The sequence below is a fragment of the Montipora foliosa genome, chromosome 14, assembly GCF_036669935.1.
Source record: "Montipora foliosa isolate CH-2021 chromosome 14, ASM3666993v2, whole genome shotgun sequence".
NCBI classification, from domain to species: Eukaryota; Metazoa; Cnidaria; class Anthozoa; order Scleractinia; family Acroporidae; genus Montipora; species Montipora foliosa.
Genome location: NC_090882.1, coordinates 19808438 through 19826497, shown reverse-complemented (window position 1 = coordinate 19826497; position 18060 = coordinate 19808438). Strand labels below are relative to the sequence as shown.

The following is an 18060-nucleotide window of genomic DNA, read 5'->3' as shown; positions in this document are numbered from 1 at the left end:
TGGCTTCTGTTTTTCTTCTTCTTCAGTTCCCTGTCACGTGAAACTGTTACGTCTTGTCAGGCTGCTGAAGTTTCACTCTGTGGACATGTTTTTTGTGATGAGTGACTACCGCACAAGTAAACCTTACCGTTTGCGAGCTTCGAAGTTAATTCTTTATTTGAGTGTCGCGATGCACTGGGTGGCATGCCTATACTACACCATCTCGGAATACGAAGGGCTTGGGTCAAATGATTGGGTTTATACAGAAACCAACCAAGGTGGAGATCGCTTTACAAGGTATGATAGAATATTTAACAATTAGACCCTTCGCCCGCAAGGGCTCCGGGTCAATGGCCCATGAGGCGAAGCCGTGGCCCTTGAGGGCGAAGGGTCTAATTGTTTTAGTATCACCCAACTAGTCGGACAGAAAAAGCAATAATAAAGTTAGCAAATGCAAGTTGACGAAAGATTTATTTGGGAATAAAACGAAATAAAGCGTCACGCTTTTCGCTACTCGAGGACTATTACTAATAGTCAGAATAAAAAGCAGTTGAATGTAACTTGCAAAGAGCATGCGAAAATGATCTTGTGCATGTCACAATATTTTTGGTTTGTGCGTGTCATTAGTTTCACAAAAAAGGCGCGTGATCTTGCAGCTTATCGTGGAGCCTAACTTGAAAACTATACCAAGATCTCGTTTTTTTGTCCCCCCCTCCCCCCCCCCCCCCAGCGAAATGATGTTGACTCACTGACGACCGAGAACATAATACTATAACCAATCAACCGACCAGCTGGACTAACTTAAGAACCGATCGGTTTTTTTGTCTTTCAGGAAGTATATCAAATCCTTTTATTGGTCAGTGTTAACTCTTATGACAATTGGTGAAACTCCAAGTCCCCAGACAAACATAGTAAGTTAGTTTAGGTGTGGCTGCGTGAAGTTGTAAATTCTACGTTTCTTTGATTTTAAGTTCAAAATCACTTTTTCTTTTTCAACATCAGGAGTACATCTTTACGGGGTGCATGTTTCTCCTTGGAATCTTTGTATTTGCGACTGTTGTGGGAAATGTGGGTGATGTCATCAGTAACATGAATGCTGCCAGGACTAATTTTCAAGCCAGGTTTGATTGCCACTTGATCTCGCATTTCCGTCTTTATCCTTGGTTTGCATCCACGTAATGAGACAGCTATGTTGGTGTACAAAACAATAGAAAATGACCCCACAAGTTTTGTATAATAATAGAGTCAAATTCCCAAAAGACCTTTTACAGCATTGTTCTGTATACCAACATGGCCGCCGTGACGTCAGATGAAAACCTCCAATAGAAAATCGTTTGATTGCACGTGACGTCACGGCGGCCATCTTGTTGGAAAGAACAATAGCGAAAAGGTCTTTTGGGAACTTCCCAACTTTTGCATAATAATAGAGTCAAATTCCCAAAAGACCTTTTACAGCATTGTTCTTTGCACCAACATGGCCGCCGTGACGTCAGATGAAAACCTCCAATTGTGGGATTTCTATTTATTCTGACCTTGATCATTCTAGCAGTCTCTTAAACTGGACAGTCTGTTCTCTTAAATTTCGACGAGTATGACTCCGAAAAAGCGCCGTTGGCGAGGGTAATGTGGAACGAAGTGTCAATCTTCTCTTCTCTCTCCTTCGCAGAGGTTTGCTACTCGCGATTCCGCTTTGCAAAATGTGTGCAGGCAGTTACCGAGGATCGAATCAGAAACTGCAAGCCCAGAAAGCGGCAAAAGGAATTTTATTTAAGTGTCTAATCTTCTAGCGCCGTAGGGCACTAATCGGGGACACTGTAAATTGAAATTAACAAGTTAACGCAAATCAAATCAAATGTTGGTTTTTGAGGAGAGGGGAAAACCGGAGTACCCGGAGAAAAACCTCTTGGTGCAGAGTAGAGAACCAAAAAACTCAACCCACATATGACGCCGAGTCTGGGAATCGAACCCGGCCCACATTGGTGGGAGGCGAGTGCTCTCACCACTGCGCCATCCCTGCACCCCACTGCGTTCCCCTCAGTATACTCATCCTCGTGCTGAAACTCGCCTGCAGATGTTTAACATCGCAGCATCGGACCTCAATTGACTTAAATCGTTTTGTCGTAGAATGGATTCTATCAAGCAATACATGGAACACCACAAAGTGCCGGACACACTTCAAACTCGCGTGAAAAGATGGGCCCACTACGCCTGGAGCAGGTATGCGCATGATAGCAACACAAACAACATTACAGAGAGGGAGAGTTCCAGCTCACCCCCCCCCCCCCCCCTCACCCCCCAATCCTGGGATTCGTGAATTTAATTTAACCTTCGTCCCGCTCAGCTGAGAGTGAGACTTGCAGATTTTACTCTGTCTATAACACCAGAGTATTTTACTCGTCAGTTGGAGCGCGTCAGGTGTGAATGGGTTAAACCCATAATTTCTAGATTAAATATAATAGACCATTTTACAGTTCCGTGCTCAGTTACCAGGCCTTTGAATAAAAGCGAGGCTGAAGTTGACCTCGCTTTGACACAAACCTCACTGCTTTTCTTATGTAAATAGAAACTCTTTAGCGTTACAACAACATGATTTGCGTGAGAAAAGCAATGAGGTTTGTATCAAAGCAAGTGAGCACAGAACTGTAAAATGGTCTATTGAAAGGGTGTATCGGGTGCGTGTTTAGTGCAAGGCTAAAAAATTGCTTTTTTTGTTTCAATACGCGGTTTTACTGGTTGCACCAAAGTATTTTCTAGCTGTGTACTGTGCATGGTAAAACTGCCTTTAAAAATCTCATTACTAATTCATGAGCCTAACAGCCTATCAAAATACCGATAAAACAACGGCCTTAAAATCATTAATAATTCATGAGCTTAACAGCCTATCAAAGTACGGATAAAACGTCACGTGCTTGTGCTCCCTATCCTGATAAAACCATCCTCGTTAGTATTCTTTATTTAAATACTATAGACCATTTTCGAATTCTCACGGCTGGACTGGATCTAGCATGAAATGGAGGCTAATGCGGGCAAATCTTTTCACATGCAAATTAATTTGCCCGCATTAGCCTGGCCTATTAGGCACACCCTTGTGATTAGTCAATTAACCTTGCAGGTGTACATTGCTCTGTGATAACTTGAGCTATGAAAAATCCTCTTACAGCGATATGTCCGTAATATATCATTAGACGTTGTCTGTTGTACTTGTTTAAAACCCCCCAGTTCTGGGCCTGAAAATATCTTTTAAGAGATTGGCTTGAATTATCAGTCTTGCTTGAATGGATTCGAACAAAAGTAGAGCGTGGAGGGACCCCTTTTATACTGCGTCTTGGTGTTAAAAATGATCGACCGACTTTTTTGACCCACTTCATTTATCGTTTTTCTGGATTTAATTTTCTAGAACGCAAGCCCTCGACGAAGGAGCTTCTTTGGAAATGTTACCGGAGAGACTGAGGGCTGAAATTGCCATTCATGTTCATCTGGACACACTACGAAAGGTAAATGACCCGTGAACTGTCACCGTCACAATAATGATGAATACAACAAACCTAGCAATGCTACCATTCTGAAAAAATCAACTTTTCGAAAGGCATTGACTGATTACATCAAAGTGTACCATTAGAGCGGTTTTCAATTGAGTGTCGAAAGTAATTAGCGAATTGCTTTGGTTTATGATTACTTCACTCAGCGATTGGTTCGAAGTTCTCACGCCACGTTTTCAACCAATCAGAAGTGAAACCAAAACCAATCGCGGCTCGTGTATGCACATTTTCCCGCGCTTTGTGTCGGCTCCGTGAAATTACTTCGAGTTTTGATTGGTTTACCGGATTGTGTCCGTCCTTTTTGATTGGCCAAAGTAATTACTCTGGTTTTCGTTTTACGACACTCGGTTGAAACTCGCTCTAATATTGCTGTTCGTGATTGATTTTACCTCCGAGCACGAAAAGTAACAGACCGTATTCATAAATGGCGGCCAAAAAAATATTCTTTTGTCTTTGTGCTAATCATCCTCACTAGCCTCACTCTAGAGCAACAATCGTTTTGAATTTTGTTCGTGCAAACGAGGCTAGTGAAGATGATTAGCATAAAGACAAAAGAATAGTTTCTCTGGACGCCATTTATGAATACGGTCTATCCTGCTTTGAAAGCCATCGTGATCGTTATGATCTAAGGCCAAATACTAAAATTTCATTTTTGCAGACAGCAGTTTTGGAAAATAATGTCACAATAGCTTTGGGTTTGAATTTCTCCGCTTTGTGGTTGGCTAAATATGTCGTGTCGCTTCTTTTCGCCTCGTAGCCCCGACAACAACAACTTTCAGCCCTCAATAGGCCACTTCGGGAAATACCATAATACTCTTTGTTTGTCCCCCCACATTTTGCACGAGCATTGTTTTTGTTTTCTCTTGGGACCATTGTAAGTCCCAAGAGAAACTGGAAACAATGCTTATGCAAAATTAGTGGGGACAAAAAATTCCGGCATGGCTACGAGGCTTTATGGTCAAATTTCACGGCTCAGTTCTGTTTTTGCCTCACAAGTCTCAAGGGAGATTTCTAAGCAAAATAATATTCAAATTTCACCATAAAGCCTCGTAGTCGTGTGTGAATACTGATATATAGAACGTGACCCAGTTAAAACTGTTTAATCTAAAATACGACGCAAACAGCAGTGATAAACATATTGAACTTTTTTCATTTTGATAATGACTTGACGTTTCGTATGTGCTCTACATACATTTTCAAAAGTAACCGTTGAAATCTACCGAAAGAAAACTTTCACAGGTCTCTACATGAAATGGGATTCCTTCACTCCACGAAAGTACAAAATAAACCTCATCCGCTCCCTCACTTATCGCTACTACCGTCTTTGTTCATCTGGTTCCTTGCTACAATCTGCCCTCATTGATCTCCGAAAACTCCTTCTTCAGAACGGCTACCCACAAGGCATAATCAACTATCATATCAACGATGTTTTGAACAAAAACAGACAACATCAGCATAGCGATCCAGTGTCTACAGTTCCTAAGAAAGATATTGTTATCCTACTTCCCTACTTAGGTTTGCAAAGCAACCAAGTCGCTAAACGCCTGAAATCTTGTGTGTACAAATTCTACTCTTGTGTTAACCTTAAGATTGTTTTTCAGAGCACTCGTTGTATAAAATCTTTCTTTCCTTACAAGGACCGTATTAATCGTTCACAACAATCCAGAGTTATTTACAGAGCAAATTGTTGGGATTGTAGTGGTTTTTACATCGGTAAAACTAAACGGCGGCTTCACGATAGAAAAACCGAACATTTTAAGGCCCTAGCTAAAAATGACAATACTTCAGCCATTGCTGACCACGTCAAGGCCACTGGACATAACATCAAGTGGGATCATTTTGATATTTTAGCGAAGGGCAAAACTGACTATCATCGTAAAATAAAAGAGACCTTCTTTATTCAAGAACTTGAGCCAGCTTTCAACGTCAACGTCGGAAGTGAAAAGCTGATGCTTTATTAATCTTTTCTGTTTTTATTATTATTATAATTATTATTATTATTATTATTATATATTTTACTGTTAAGTATTCGCTTAATCTAGGTTCCAGTCCCCTCATCCGATTTGTTATATATAAATAGCTGTTTTAAATTTCAACGGTTACTTTTGAAAATGTATGTAGAGCACATACGAAACGTCAAGTCATTATCAAAATGAAAAAGTTCAATATGTTTATCACTGCTGTTTGTGTCTTAGTTTTGATCAAACTACGATGGCCCAAGAACAAAAGTATTTATAAAACTGTTTGACATTGGGCCGTTTATTTCATAGTCATCTCACCCCTTCTTCTCTGGCATCCTTCTGGAAGTGATTTTCGCAAACTGACTTTTTCGGAAACTATCCCTACAGATTCAGGGATCAGGGAGCTGCTGTACATGTGCTTAACCGATTTATGTGAAAGAGAGGGTTGTAACCACTTGGGGGGGAGGGGTGGGTTTAGGGCCAAAGGATGGATGAAGATGATAATGTAGTCATTTAGAGAAGTTACTCATATTTACAGGCTGCTGTTTACATCGTTTTTTTTTTCTTTACAGGTAAAGATCTTTAAGGACTGTGAACAAGGGTTGCTCTGTGAGTTGGTTCTCAAGCTCCGACCGCAGATATTCTCCCCTGGGGACTACATTTGCCGATCTGGTGAAATAGGTAGGTTAAAAGGTTATTGCATTTACCGAAAATAGTAGCTACTTAATAGATCTCGAAACAAATGTTAACGGTTTCTTTGGCTCGTAAGAAATTTACCGTCTGTTTGTCTCAGAATAAATAGGAGTGCAGAACTGACTGTTTGAATCATGACTTCAGATTTCTTGTTATAAGAAAATTTAACGTAAGACATACCGTTGAGAGACTGATCAATGCATTTCATTGTACTCTTCGCCGTCTCGTATCATTTGTGGACAAGCTTATTTTTCATGCTGTTTAATGTAAGATATATTAAATAAATTTAGGAAAATGGAAACTGAAGCACAGCTTATTTTCGCGTTTTTTGTATTCTTGCATGATCATTGGGCATATCAAGCTATAGTAATATTGGGTTAGAAGTAATTCACTTCCGTGATGTTTTTTACCCCTAGGAAGAGACATGTACATTATCAATAATGGGAAAGTGGAGGTAAGATGCACCATCTTTTACGTAACAGTCATTAAAAGGGCACTGTCATGAGCTGCGCATGCTCGAGTTTGTTTGCTCTCGAGTCCACGGAAAATTCTAGCCGCCATCATGGATTCACGCGTGAGTCACATACATTCGCCGGAGTTTCTCCTTTGTCCACCATGGCCCTCCCCAGTGGACACCATTTTGAATTTGTCGATTCAACTTGAAAAAAGTTAACCTAACGCTTTTCAAGTTTTCACAAGACGCTAGCGCATGTGCTTCTCGTGACAGTTTCCCTTTAAATCTTCTTGGACGAACCAAACCTGTTTGGTTTGCTCTACTGAGCATGACGATCTACCATCTTTGCTTTCATGCGAGAGTTGATTCCAATAATTGATTAGTTTTATGTTTAGAAACGTAGAAACCGTTTTCTGAAAGCAAAGAAGATCTTCCCCATAAAGGAAATGTGGATAATGGGATAATATTTCTGTGGTAAATTTCCCGCTTCCTCATCGTCAAGGTGCCAACATTGCATACAATATATGGCGTGAGGTAAAGTCAGAATCTGCTTTTCACATTCGGCGGTCAATAGCCCTTATGCGTGATGACGTCTGACTAGCTGATTTCACCACCAAGCCTCGAATTCGAAAATCAAATTTGTAAATTTTAGCTTGAGCTGAATCCCAAAGGAGAAAACTTGACAAGAAAAGCCACGTGCGAACAGTATTGATTGTTCAGATGATGTAAATAAAGGCTTGGTGGTAAATTTTTAGCATATTCTCTACTTTCTCAAATCCCATAATACGCCCCTTTTACCCACCCCCCCCCCCCCCCCCCCAAAAAAAAAAAAAAAAAAAGAATTGCATATGCATTGTTTTCGATTTCTCATGGGACATCTAAATGAGTGAGTTAGAGGATAGCGATATTTCTCGTTACGGCACCCATTGTTATTAATATACCAACCAGAAGCTAATTGGCTGTTGAAACGACAACTTCTTTTGTTCCATGGTTGGCAAATTTCATTATCAAAAGAACACTTTTACATTCTGTTTTCTTTATGATAATTAGAGCTACTGTCCTCATTTTGACACAAAACGTCTTTTGAAACTTGCTCGTCGTAGCAAGGCTTGAAAGGCATATTAGCGTTAAAACAAAAGAATATTTTATCCCATTGACTCCCCGGGGTTTCCCCTTGACGAGTGAAATCGTCTGGCGTTAGACAGAGTAAAATACTAAGTCTGGCCGGTTTAGGCCGGTTTGGGCGTCACAGGGATAAAATTATTTGGCCGCCATTATAAAAGAGGTAGGGGAGGCAGTGCGGTCCAGAAGACCTTAGAAAGCAATGACCAGAACCAGGTTGATTGGTGACCAGCGGTTTTCTTTGAAACAATGGTTTGCTGGGGGTCATCAGTCTTGCGGGCTCAGAAAGCCTGGTTGTAGTCATTGTTATTTAAGGTTTTCCGTGCGGTGCAGTGGTTAGGAGCAGAGGCAGTGCGGCTTAAAGGGACACTTCGCGTCGGATGTCAAAATTGGACGTGCATCTCATTAGGTTCATTTCTGGACATAAGTGATTGGTTTGGACGCTTGCGTTGAGATCCGGAGTTCCCGGGTTCAAGACTCGTTCTGACCACTCGTTTTATTTTGATCCTGGTACTCCCTGGTTCAACTTCTCGGACGAACTTGTAATTAGCCAACCGGTTTGCCTCCGGCTAGTTGGGATTCTTAACAGTTGTTGTTGTTGTGTTTTGTCGTTTCGTTGATTGTGTTTCATTGGCCCTGAAAAGCCCTATGGGGAGTTGTCATTTGAGTATCAGTATGTATTATTGTATTGTATAGGTCTATGCCGTCATCATGCATTTTGCATATTAGCAGTCTAAACCAATGCCTCTTCCACCCTTTTTAGCGTTACTTTGAAAACTGTTGTCGTTTTAGGTGGTAATTCTAGACGCCTCAACGAATGAGAAAGTTGTGGTTGCTTCTCTGTCAGAGGGAAACTATTTTGGAGAGATCAGCCTACTGAGACTCGATGGAGGAAAAAACAGGTTTAGTTCTTTTACATCGTTTTTTCTTTTAGAATATCAAAAAATGTTGTCTCGAGTTAGTTATCAAAGGCGGTTTAGGTTCTTTTCACTGGTGGAAGAAAGTTTGTACCAAGTTTACGAGAAACTCATGGCCGTGATATTGGCCGTTGGCCACAAATCTGTGAAATTTAAAACCGGGCTTGCATCTAACAATTTGCATCTCTGGGCCCGGTTGTTCGAAAGCCGATTAACTTAATCCAGAATTAGCGTTAACTTTTGTTTCATGTTTTCAACTTTTTGGTGAAAGTTTCTTTTGCTTACTTTTGTTTTTCAAGATTGACTTTTTCTAATGTAAAGTTTTGCCGAATATCACCGTTGAACAGAGTTCGGGAGTAGGGAAATAACCTCCTTGGTTAATTTTTAATCTGCGATTAGCTTTAATCGGTTTTGAACAACCGGGCCCTGGACATAAATGCAGACAGGTGTCTTGGGTCGGTTTTTATAAACAGTCTAACTTCGGCCTCAGTTTTGAACAATCAATTTACCTACAGAAATTTCTAGAAGTACGTCGCTTCAATTAGAGAGGTTTTTCTCCTTTGTTCATTTCTTCTCGACACAGAGCAATTTCCACAATGAACACTACGCAAAAATGAAAATTACGTGAACTTGGTTTTGTGAAGCCTTAGGCGAAGTTTCTATGAATAGTCATACCATTTGGTTTTTTAACCTTATCCGTGCCTTTTTGATACAGTTGTGGAGCAAGCGTAAAAGAATAAATAAATAGGCTAGAATAAGGGAATTTTAATCAGTACCAGGAAGCATCCTGCCGTTTGATTCGTAAAGGTGGATTTACATCTCGTGCCAAGTCACTGTTAAAATGATCGTAGATTCCACGGTATTTATTTCATTAGTTCCTTAAACGATTCGTTATCCACGGCATGTAATTCATTTACCTTGATGGAAAAGGTTTGCAAAAAAAAGAACATGTTGGTGAATTGCTCTCAGTCGAGTACATTAAATTTCCTTTCCTTAGACGTTCTGCTGATGTGCGCTCCGTGGGATACTCAGAATTGTTGTGTCTATCTCAAAAGGACTTAATGGAAGTAAGTTTTTCGTAACCCTTCGTTTCCAGTTTCGAAGTCGTTTATGAGGTTCTTCGCGGTAAGCCGTAAGGCATCCTAGAAATCAACTGAACAACAGGCCATTCTTGATATATCAATATTCAGTTTCATAGCGAGGCAGTGAGGACAAAAATCGTAAATAGAAACAAGCTGCTATGAATGTGAGGAATATTAGCATATCATCTACTTTCCTTTGTCTTTGCCCTTTAAATCTCTCTTTCAAGCTGTATTTTAATATATCGAAAGTGGCATATTGTTCAAAACAGACTTTCTTATGCACGGCAGTGAACAAACCCTGCATGAAACAATGTCACGAAGTGTCCCCTAACCCATCTCTTGACTTCACCGGCAGAGCTTTACCTCATTGTAACGTTAACTCCATGTGGAAAGTTTAAGTTGTCTTTCATGTAGCGCGTTCATCTCTAGAACAAAGGCAGCACAGGAAAATAGCGTTCATCCATAGCTGGGACCCTACTCGGGGACGTATTCTCTTGGAATCGCATTACGTGTATTTAAAGCGGCCATTTAAAATTCCATCCGCGACGGACTAGTCTTGATAGTACAGTAACGTCCGGTGTGCTTTGTAACCAATCGGTTATGATTTTGTATTTTTCTTAGGCCTTAGAAGAGTATCCCGATGCAAAGAAGGTCCTTGAAAGTCAAGGGCGAGACAGGTAATCTAATGTTGACAGTTTTCTTAGCAATGTAGCCCATATCAACGCACTACTCTCATCTAGCTTTGTCCAATACGTGTGCTTTTATTTTGCGAATCTACAATCGTAGACAAAATTCTTTGTGACAGTCATGCAACACTCTTCATTATCGATGATTACACAATTACTTCCAAAAGCAGTACCACATTAAAAACTCGATTGCAGTTCCTCCAACCCCCCCTCCGCCCCTTCCTGAGCGTTCTCTCCGACGTTGAAAAAAATCTTCTTGCACCCAGGGGTAGCGGCTTCTAGTCTAAGTGCTCCGAATGCTGCAACTTTAGTTTAACTTTCACAAGGTCAAAGATAATCCTTATTTATCGACAGTTATCCTATAAAGAACTATTTGCTTTTAGATTGCAGAGAACAAGGCTCGAGAGCAATCTGTTAGTCCCTCTACCTTCTGAAACGAACCAAGAAAAGCTTCATGAACTAGAATTTAATTTTGGTAAGTATCCGAATTTGCTTTTGCTGTGACTCCACCCCCAATGATTTCAACAACCCTTGAAAAACAAAGTCGCATGGGCAGAAAATCTATCAAGTCACGCTTTAGTTGAAAGGGTTGACTTTCTCTGTTTATGAGTTTTACTTTTTCAAAAGGGTTGTATGCAAATAAACCACAACTGGAGGGAATGAAAAATAAATAGACAAAGTTAACCGGCGACATCTGATTCAATTGCTTTATTTGCTTTTTCCCTAATAATCTCGCGTACATTTTAAATTTCACTAGCGAGAGAAGTGACAGTCATGAGGAAACTGCTAGAAGAAATAAAAGAAAGCAGACAAGAGGTAACCGTTCGCATTTCATTTTGTCTTCATAGGGAATGAGGATTTGGATTGGAATAAGTCTATATTTCTCACTTCATGAATTGCAAAGGGTTCGCCCGAGTATCACTCAAATTCAGAAATCCCGACCTCGGGACAACTCTCATCATCTATCGAAATCTGCGCAAGAGACGGCAAATGATGGGTTCATTAATCTTCTAAGTCACTATGACGACAAAATAAAACGATATACCAAGGGAGAGTGGGGTGAGGAGCAACTGCGGTAGCTATTTTTTGCGGGCGGTAAGGTAAATTGAGGGAAATCTGGGATTGTCGCGCGCGGGCGGTCTCGTGTGCTGTTTAGCTAAACACACCTGCATTCCAGCATCCACTAGGAGAAACTCTCGCTTAGGCCTTTTTTCTAAACTTGATACAGTCAAATTCGGGAGGCACTTGGTTCCGTTTATTTATTTGGCTGCAATTGTTATTATTAGTATCATTATTTCTTCTTTGCTTTCAATCTTGCTGCACTCGCCATATCTAAATGTTAGACGTGGAAATTTGGCAAGTAGTCAAGGGATGCACCTCAAGCACCCCCCCTGGCTACTTGCCTGTGGGTGCCGGACCATCCCTTTAACTCGAGAACAATTGAAAAACTTGTTGATTTATAAGGAAAGGTTACGTTTATACAAACGTTGGCCGTGTAGCACTTATATTTTAAACAGAATTAACTGAAGAGAGTGTAGTGTAACGTGAAGTGCTAGATTTCTATCCCATATGAACCATGTGAGCGTTAGCCTTACTGATGGAACTGGGCCCACACAAGGACAGAGAAAAACTCTGACCAGGGTTAGATCTACCGACTGAGCTACAAGGTCAGACGGGAGCTCAGTCGGTAGAGCGGCGGAGATCTAACCCGAAGGTCGTGGGTTCAATTCCCACCCTGGTCAGAGTTTTTCTCTGTCCTTGTGTGGGCCCAGTTCCATCAGTAGGGCTAACGCTCACATGGTTCATATGGGATAGAAATCTAGCACTTCACGTTACACTACACTCTCTTCAGTTAATTTTGTTGATTTATGGTTTATCTAAAAGTCATATGTTTATTTTATGCGTGCACACACTCTGATTGCAAGTAACTTATGGGTGAACAGGTCAAGTGTAAAGAAACGAACGAGTGAGCACATGGAACCATAACGTGTCTTTTTCTTTTTTATTTCTAGTTTTGTGATAAACAGGACACATTTAAGAATCTCCGAGGAGAGGTAAGTGTAAGCATCTTTGTATGATAAGTTTTGATGACGATTGTGGTCTACTTAATTGTTAATAGGGCTGTTTGCCCACTCACTTTGCCAACTTCTGGCTTATCCTTCCAGTGTTTTTACTTGAGGAAACAAGTTGAAAAACAAATGGAGGAACTCGACAGAATTAAGCAACACGTGCAACATCACGCACATCTTCAGCGAAACTCGCCTGTTGATTCGAAAGGAAGAACTGACGGATCAAATGCGGAAGCTCAGTCAGGAAAAAGATTAATACAACGAGTTCTTTTAGCCGCCAAAAGTGCGTCTGAAAGTTCCGAAAGATGCCAAGGTAGACACGCAAAACATCCGATTTGCGAACAAAGAAAATCATTCCTGAAACCCGAATGTACAGGAAAGTTGGTCCAGGATGATGTTCCTGAGGTTTATGTCGATAGTGATGTTGATGGAGTTTGTTACATCTGTGGGCCTCGTCAAAACGCCTTGAATGATGGCAGTTATAACGCTGAAAGATGCAATACCACCCTGTGAGCAGACAGACGGATTTTGGGTTTATGGTAAATGCTTGAAACTGGTGAATGTGTGCACCTAGAATAAGGCAGAGTGCACCATTTGTATTATGGGTGTAAGCTGCTCTTAATGTTCACAGTAGAGCGCATGCCTATTAGCAGCTTTGAGTGGGAAAATCATGGCAAAGATGAACTGGGATTTAAAGGATTGTTGTTCACTGACCGCCTGAATGACTTAAGCATGCAAGGCAAAACAAAAACTTTGATAGTAATAGGTAGAATTTTTGTTCACATGACATAAAAGTCCAAGCAACTTTAATATTTAGGTTATATAATGGGAAAGGGGAGGAATAGAGTTGGGGATGAAAAGGAAATTTTTACGATATCAGTCAATAACTCCGCCGTATTGCTATGGGCAGAAACTCGTTCATGCGGGAAGGGTGTACGTTGGTGGTTGTAATAAGGCGGAAACTATTTTCATAAAACCCAAAAATTTGTTGGTATGAATGTGCCTATTTTTGCGGGCGCAAAAAAAAATTGCGATTTAAAAAAAAACAAAAGGTTAAACGCGATGCGTAGATGCTGGTTGCAACTGGGTTACTTCAGCGACTGGGTCGTCATAGCGAGATACATTTTCAGTCATCGTGTGGCCTCAACTGATCGCTAAGGGGCAACGAAGGCTTACTTAATAATGCAAAATATATTAGAAACTTTCGTGTGACTCAAAATCACGTCCGCATTACTGCAAGCCCTGTCGTTCAAATGCGAGCTCTGGTATTTTCGTAACGAGTTCTTTCGACATCGATGTCTTCTTAGTCTATTCAATATCGCCTTTTTTCAGCTCGTCCCCGCAAATATCGAAGCTTATCGCGTATGTTAGTGTGCTTTAGGTTGGGCCTACCACCGTTCGCTTCGATGCCGGACACCACGATTATCCCAACCTCCAATGAAGGGGGCCTTGTGATGAGCACCGACTGACTGATGTGACTTCGTTTCGACCGAGTCCGCAATACGTTTGAGTACATATTCGAGATCTGTTTGGAGCGAGTTTTTGCGGCAAAGGCGAATGTAGTCGTGACATCTTTCTAAGAATGCCAGCGGTTTTCCTATCCCATATCCATTGAATGTCCGAAAAGTTGGACATGAAAAATTCAAGATTCCGACTTAAAACGGAGTAGGATGCATTTGCGAGAAGATCAGAAGTGACTCCTCTGTCCGGGGTACAATAATTTATGTCGTCTCGTTTTCGAAGGGAAAAAACGCGAGAGCTTACAGAGAAACAACCTCTTAACAAGTTTGACAATTGAAAATTTTGGAGTGGGAAGGTTTGGAACAAAGATGCGAGAATCTGCTGCGAAGAAAGTGAATGATTGTTGTAAGGCACCCGACACAAAGGGTTAAAAACTGTGCGGGGAGAGAGGAGTGGACCACCCGTACGGTCGAATAACATTGTTACATCCTTGCGTTTGCAACTGAGAATGTGTGAATTGTTCCTTGTCGTTCGATGATTACTTGATAAGAGGAACGTCTTTTATGGAATTATCCGTGTCGCTTGACGCGTATCTGAGAGGTGACCATTGTCAGGTCAATTGCTATTCGACCCTTTCATTGGAAATTAATTTCTCTCTGAAGTTGTTTACTCAAACTTGGCGTTCAATAGACTGAACATAAACACCAGGTTGAACTTGTGAATTCTAGACACTCTGTACTCTCGTTGAACTTCGTAGGAATCAACACTCCCCTGACATATATCGATCGTGATCCGTGGAATACCCACTGGCTGTCAAGAGTTATTAATTAAGATAAAATCTTGGACTGCAATGCCCAACTGCGATGACAGCTTAATGGAAACGTCCGAAACCAATCAAGCTTTTGCAAACAACTCGCGTTGGAGCTCTCACGGACCGAATTTGACAGAACAAAAGAAACCTTTTTGGCAAGCTATTTATGTATTGTGAACGACAGACAGAAACATTAACTTCAGCAAACGAAAGGCTCTTTCGATTTTTGAACAAAGATTCATAAGAAAACAATGCGACAAACCTACTGTTGTTTTGGACTCAGACACTTATAAATTGCATAGATTTTGAAAATAGCTCAAAGTGAGAGCAATTGAACCCCTCAGTTGATGCCCTAATGGATATATGTAAATGTAGGTAACGCTAAAAAGGAAAATTGAGCCCTTATCTGAAAGAAAACCGATTAATCAAACACAGATGGTAAAGGCAAACTTGGTATAGGACACTAACCGTTTTTCTGACGGGAAAAATTTGTTTGGGAAGATTGAGAATAGCGATATTGCCTTGTTCAAAGCCACTCAACCAAAATATGGTGAAGAGGCTTTGTTTTCCGGCCATCAGAGCGAATTAGAATCAGCTTATGTAATCCATGTACTCATCTGTTGCTAATAAAAGTTGACAAGAGTATGTATAATGTGTAAATACACTTCAACTGAATAAAATTCTCTGATCACAAATCAATTAACCGAGAGCTATCCGCATATGATAAACAAGAACTGCAATAACTGGTATACAGTTATTGTTGGCAATGGCTAAACAAGTGACTGACCTGGGTGTCGAGGAATCGCAGAGCTTAAGCTCGCAACGCAAACCTTATTTAGCATTTTCAATCGATAGTATTTTGGGGAAAGATCGCGATGAAAACGTCCTTGAACAAAGGCCCTCTCAGCGTGAAGAGAAAATGGACACACGAGAATCCATTGAGGAGAAAGCTTCCATGGAAGCGACCCTGAAGAACTTTGTCGATTTACCATGGCTGTCTTATACACGCTACTCTCCACCTAAACTCCCAAGTAAGTATTCTTAAAGACGATGTAAACTTTGTTAGTCCAGCATCTAATTTTAAGTTTGCTCTGGTTCCTGCTTTATTTGAGATATGATCTGAGCAGGCCGTAACTGTATTGCTTAAATCATCGAGCTAAACTGTATTGCCTTTCTTAAAATAATCGATTTAAAGTACTTCAGAGTTTTGCACGCGAGGGATCATTCAATTTTGTTTTTAAGTTAAACAGCATCTATAACAAAAGCTTTCCTTGTATACAATGGCACACATGTCTACCAAAATGCGACATTTAGAAGTAGAGGAACTTCCTTTTGTGCTTCTTAAGATGGTTTGGAGTATTAAGTCAATCACAGGTCTCTTAAATCAGTTTATGTTTCTTAGATAGCGTCTACTTTTAGCAAACGTTAGATTAAGTAAAGATGACTGTTTCAACTTTATTTTCAGGATCAAGAAAAAAAGTGAAAAACTGTAAACGTCGATTAAGTGGTAGTCCAAGAGTTCCGTTTTCCTCAACGCAGCTGCAAGCCTTAGAGGAAGCTTACATGGTAAGCCGCTACCTTTCCGTACGGCAGGTTGAGGAGCTTTCCACAAGTCTACAGCTACCTCATCACCGTATCAAGATATGGTTCCAAAATCGACGCGCAAGGGAAAAACGAATCCAGGATGAGCCTCCCATTAAAGGAAAGCGTGTGCTATTACCGCAGCCGCGGAAGCGAGATGGATACGATTATGACACGCCTTGTTTTGTACCCTTCGTTTTGAAAGGAAGATTTCATTTGAACAGTCATTCTTCAGAGACCCCCATCTCGCACCCTGGCAGCCTTAAAAGATCCGTTTACACAGGCCTTTATCTTTGTGAAAGAGTGTTTTTTTAGTGGCTGCACAATCCATTATGACTTGGGGGAGGGTTTGTGTAGAAAGAGATTAGTTTTTTCTTAGTTGCCACGTTGCTATTATGTCAATCCTAAAAAAGCGATAGTCTAGCTGTCACTGTTGTGAACTAGCATACGTGCAGCTTGACTGACTGAATTACTGCGCTAAAACCAGAAACGTCTTTTCGGCTAATTAGCTGAGGAGGACGTACCAGTAATCGCGCATCAAAATTGCTATGGAAGTAATGGGGATTGAAATAGATGCCGACGTGTTTTGGGGACTGAAGTAGGCGCTACCAATTTTAAACGACTCCCGTCTACAGAGCTCTGATCGCTCCTTCCTTCCTTTCTTTCTTTTAATAACTAGAGTGTTAAACAAGTTTGTCTTGAGCAGGCCATGCGCGTTCTCGTTCTCAAGGTAGATCTTCATTCATTGAAGGCAAGCACTACTGGGTGTCAAACAGGGCCGGACAAAATCGAGGAGTAATGGCTGAACACTCCAAGTAAACAATAAGAAAGCTTGATCTTTAATTAATCGAAACAGAACTACAAATGTTTTGTTTTCTCCTCACGTGGCCCACAAGATAAAGCTCGCTAATACCGAATAGTCGGATTGTTTCTTTTTAGCAAACATCGTTGGAAACTCGTTTTGCGCAGCTAAATCCGAAGGGTTCTAATGGAGTAGGTGCACTCAAGTTTCTACATAAGATTAAGATTCTCAATTTAGTCAGTGAGCAAACCAAATTAGCGATTTCCCTAACACTTGAAAATGTCAAATGAATTAATGCGGGTGGTCATTGGTCACTTCTTTTGTTTTTTTTCTTCATCCTTTCTTAAAGAGGTAAATAACTCGGGGTATTCACTGTGAAGAAAAGTACAGTTTTCTGGCCGTCTGTTCGCAATGTCAAAATAACATGTTATGTGATAAAATGGAAAAAAAACCGTTTTCTTTGTTTTGATACTGAACCCGGAGTTACTTCAAGCCCAAGCTCACGTGTTCCGTGCTCGGGTACTCGTTGTATGTTTTGAGATTTTCTTTAACATGTGCGTCGTTTGGGATTATGTTGTTGAAATGTACCTGTCAGCGATTGTAGTCTCCGAGGGAAGTCTTTCGCATGAATGTCTTTAAAGACTCCTACTGGCAGATGGTTACTCCTTTTGTGAACATGATTTTCTTCGTTTAGACATTTCACTTTTATACGAACATAATTAGGTATATGCAGCAGAAGGACAGAGAGAAAGATAAGCGGGCTCCGGGCAACAAGCCCAAATATATTTTAAACGCTTTTATCTATACTTGAAGATTTATCGGGAAATTTCCTACTGACGTTTGTCATAATTTTACATCTCACGGGTCAACTTATACAGGCTCCGGGCATACAATGTTTGTTCT

At 40.7% G+C, this 18060-nt stretch overlaps 2 protein-coding genes across 2 annotated transcripts in view; both read left to right on the top strand.

Moving 5' to 3' along the window:
- Window positions 1-15486, top strand: part of LOC137985580 (cyclic nucleotide-gated channel alpha-3-like) — a 27401-nt gene extending 11915 nt beyond the window's left edge. The window contains exons 8-21 of the mRNA XM_068833205.1: window positions 27-276; window positions 812-890; window positions 982-1100; window positions 2104-2196; window positions 3377-3473; window positions 6052-6160; window positions 6589-6626; window positions 8541-8650; window positions 9663-9732; window positions 10369-10424; window positions 10817-10908; window positions 11191-11249; window positions 12446-12487; window positions 12599-15486. Of these exons, the coding sequence (XP_068689306.1) occupies window positions 27-276; window positions 812-890; window positions 982-1100; window positions 2104-2196; window positions 3377-3473; window positions 6052-6160; window positions 6589-6626; window positions 8541-8650; window positions 9663-9732; window positions 10369-10424; window positions 10817-10908; window positions 11191-11249; window positions 12446-12487; window positions 12599-13015 (1631 nt within the window). The 3' untranslated portion in view covers window positions 13016-15486. The remainder of the gene's footprint in view (window positions 1-26; window positions 277-811; window positions 891-981; window positions 1101-2103; window positions 2197-3376; window positions 3474-6051; window positions 6161-6588; window positions 6627-8540; window positions 8651-9662; window positions 9733-10368; window positions 10425-10816; window positions 10909-11190; window positions 11250-12445; window positions 12488-12598) is intronic.
- A 54-nt stretch (window positions 15487-15540) lies between these two features.
- On the top strand, window positions 15541-16670 carry LOC137984489 (homeobox protein vab-15-like). Its single transcript, XM_068831659.1, has 2 exons — window positions 15541-15805; window positions 16240-16670. Exons 1-2 carry the CDS (start codon window positions 15541-15543, stop codon window positions 16668-16670), a joined length of 696 nt encoding a protein of 231 aa, XP_068687760.1.
- The last annotated feature ends 1390 nt before the right edge of the window (window positions 16671-18060 follow it).

What these genes read in the sequence shown, in the direction of transcription:
- LOC137984489 (XM_068831659.1), top strand. Translation starts at nt 15,541, where the DNA reads ATGGCTAAACAAGTGACTGACCTGGGTGTCGAGGAATCGCAGAGCTTA. An exon ending in CTCTCCACCTAAACTCCCAA is followed by an intron (nt 15,806 to 16,239) that starts GTAAGTATTCTT and finishes CTTTATTTTCAG; the next exon opens with GATCAAGAAAAAAAGTGAAA.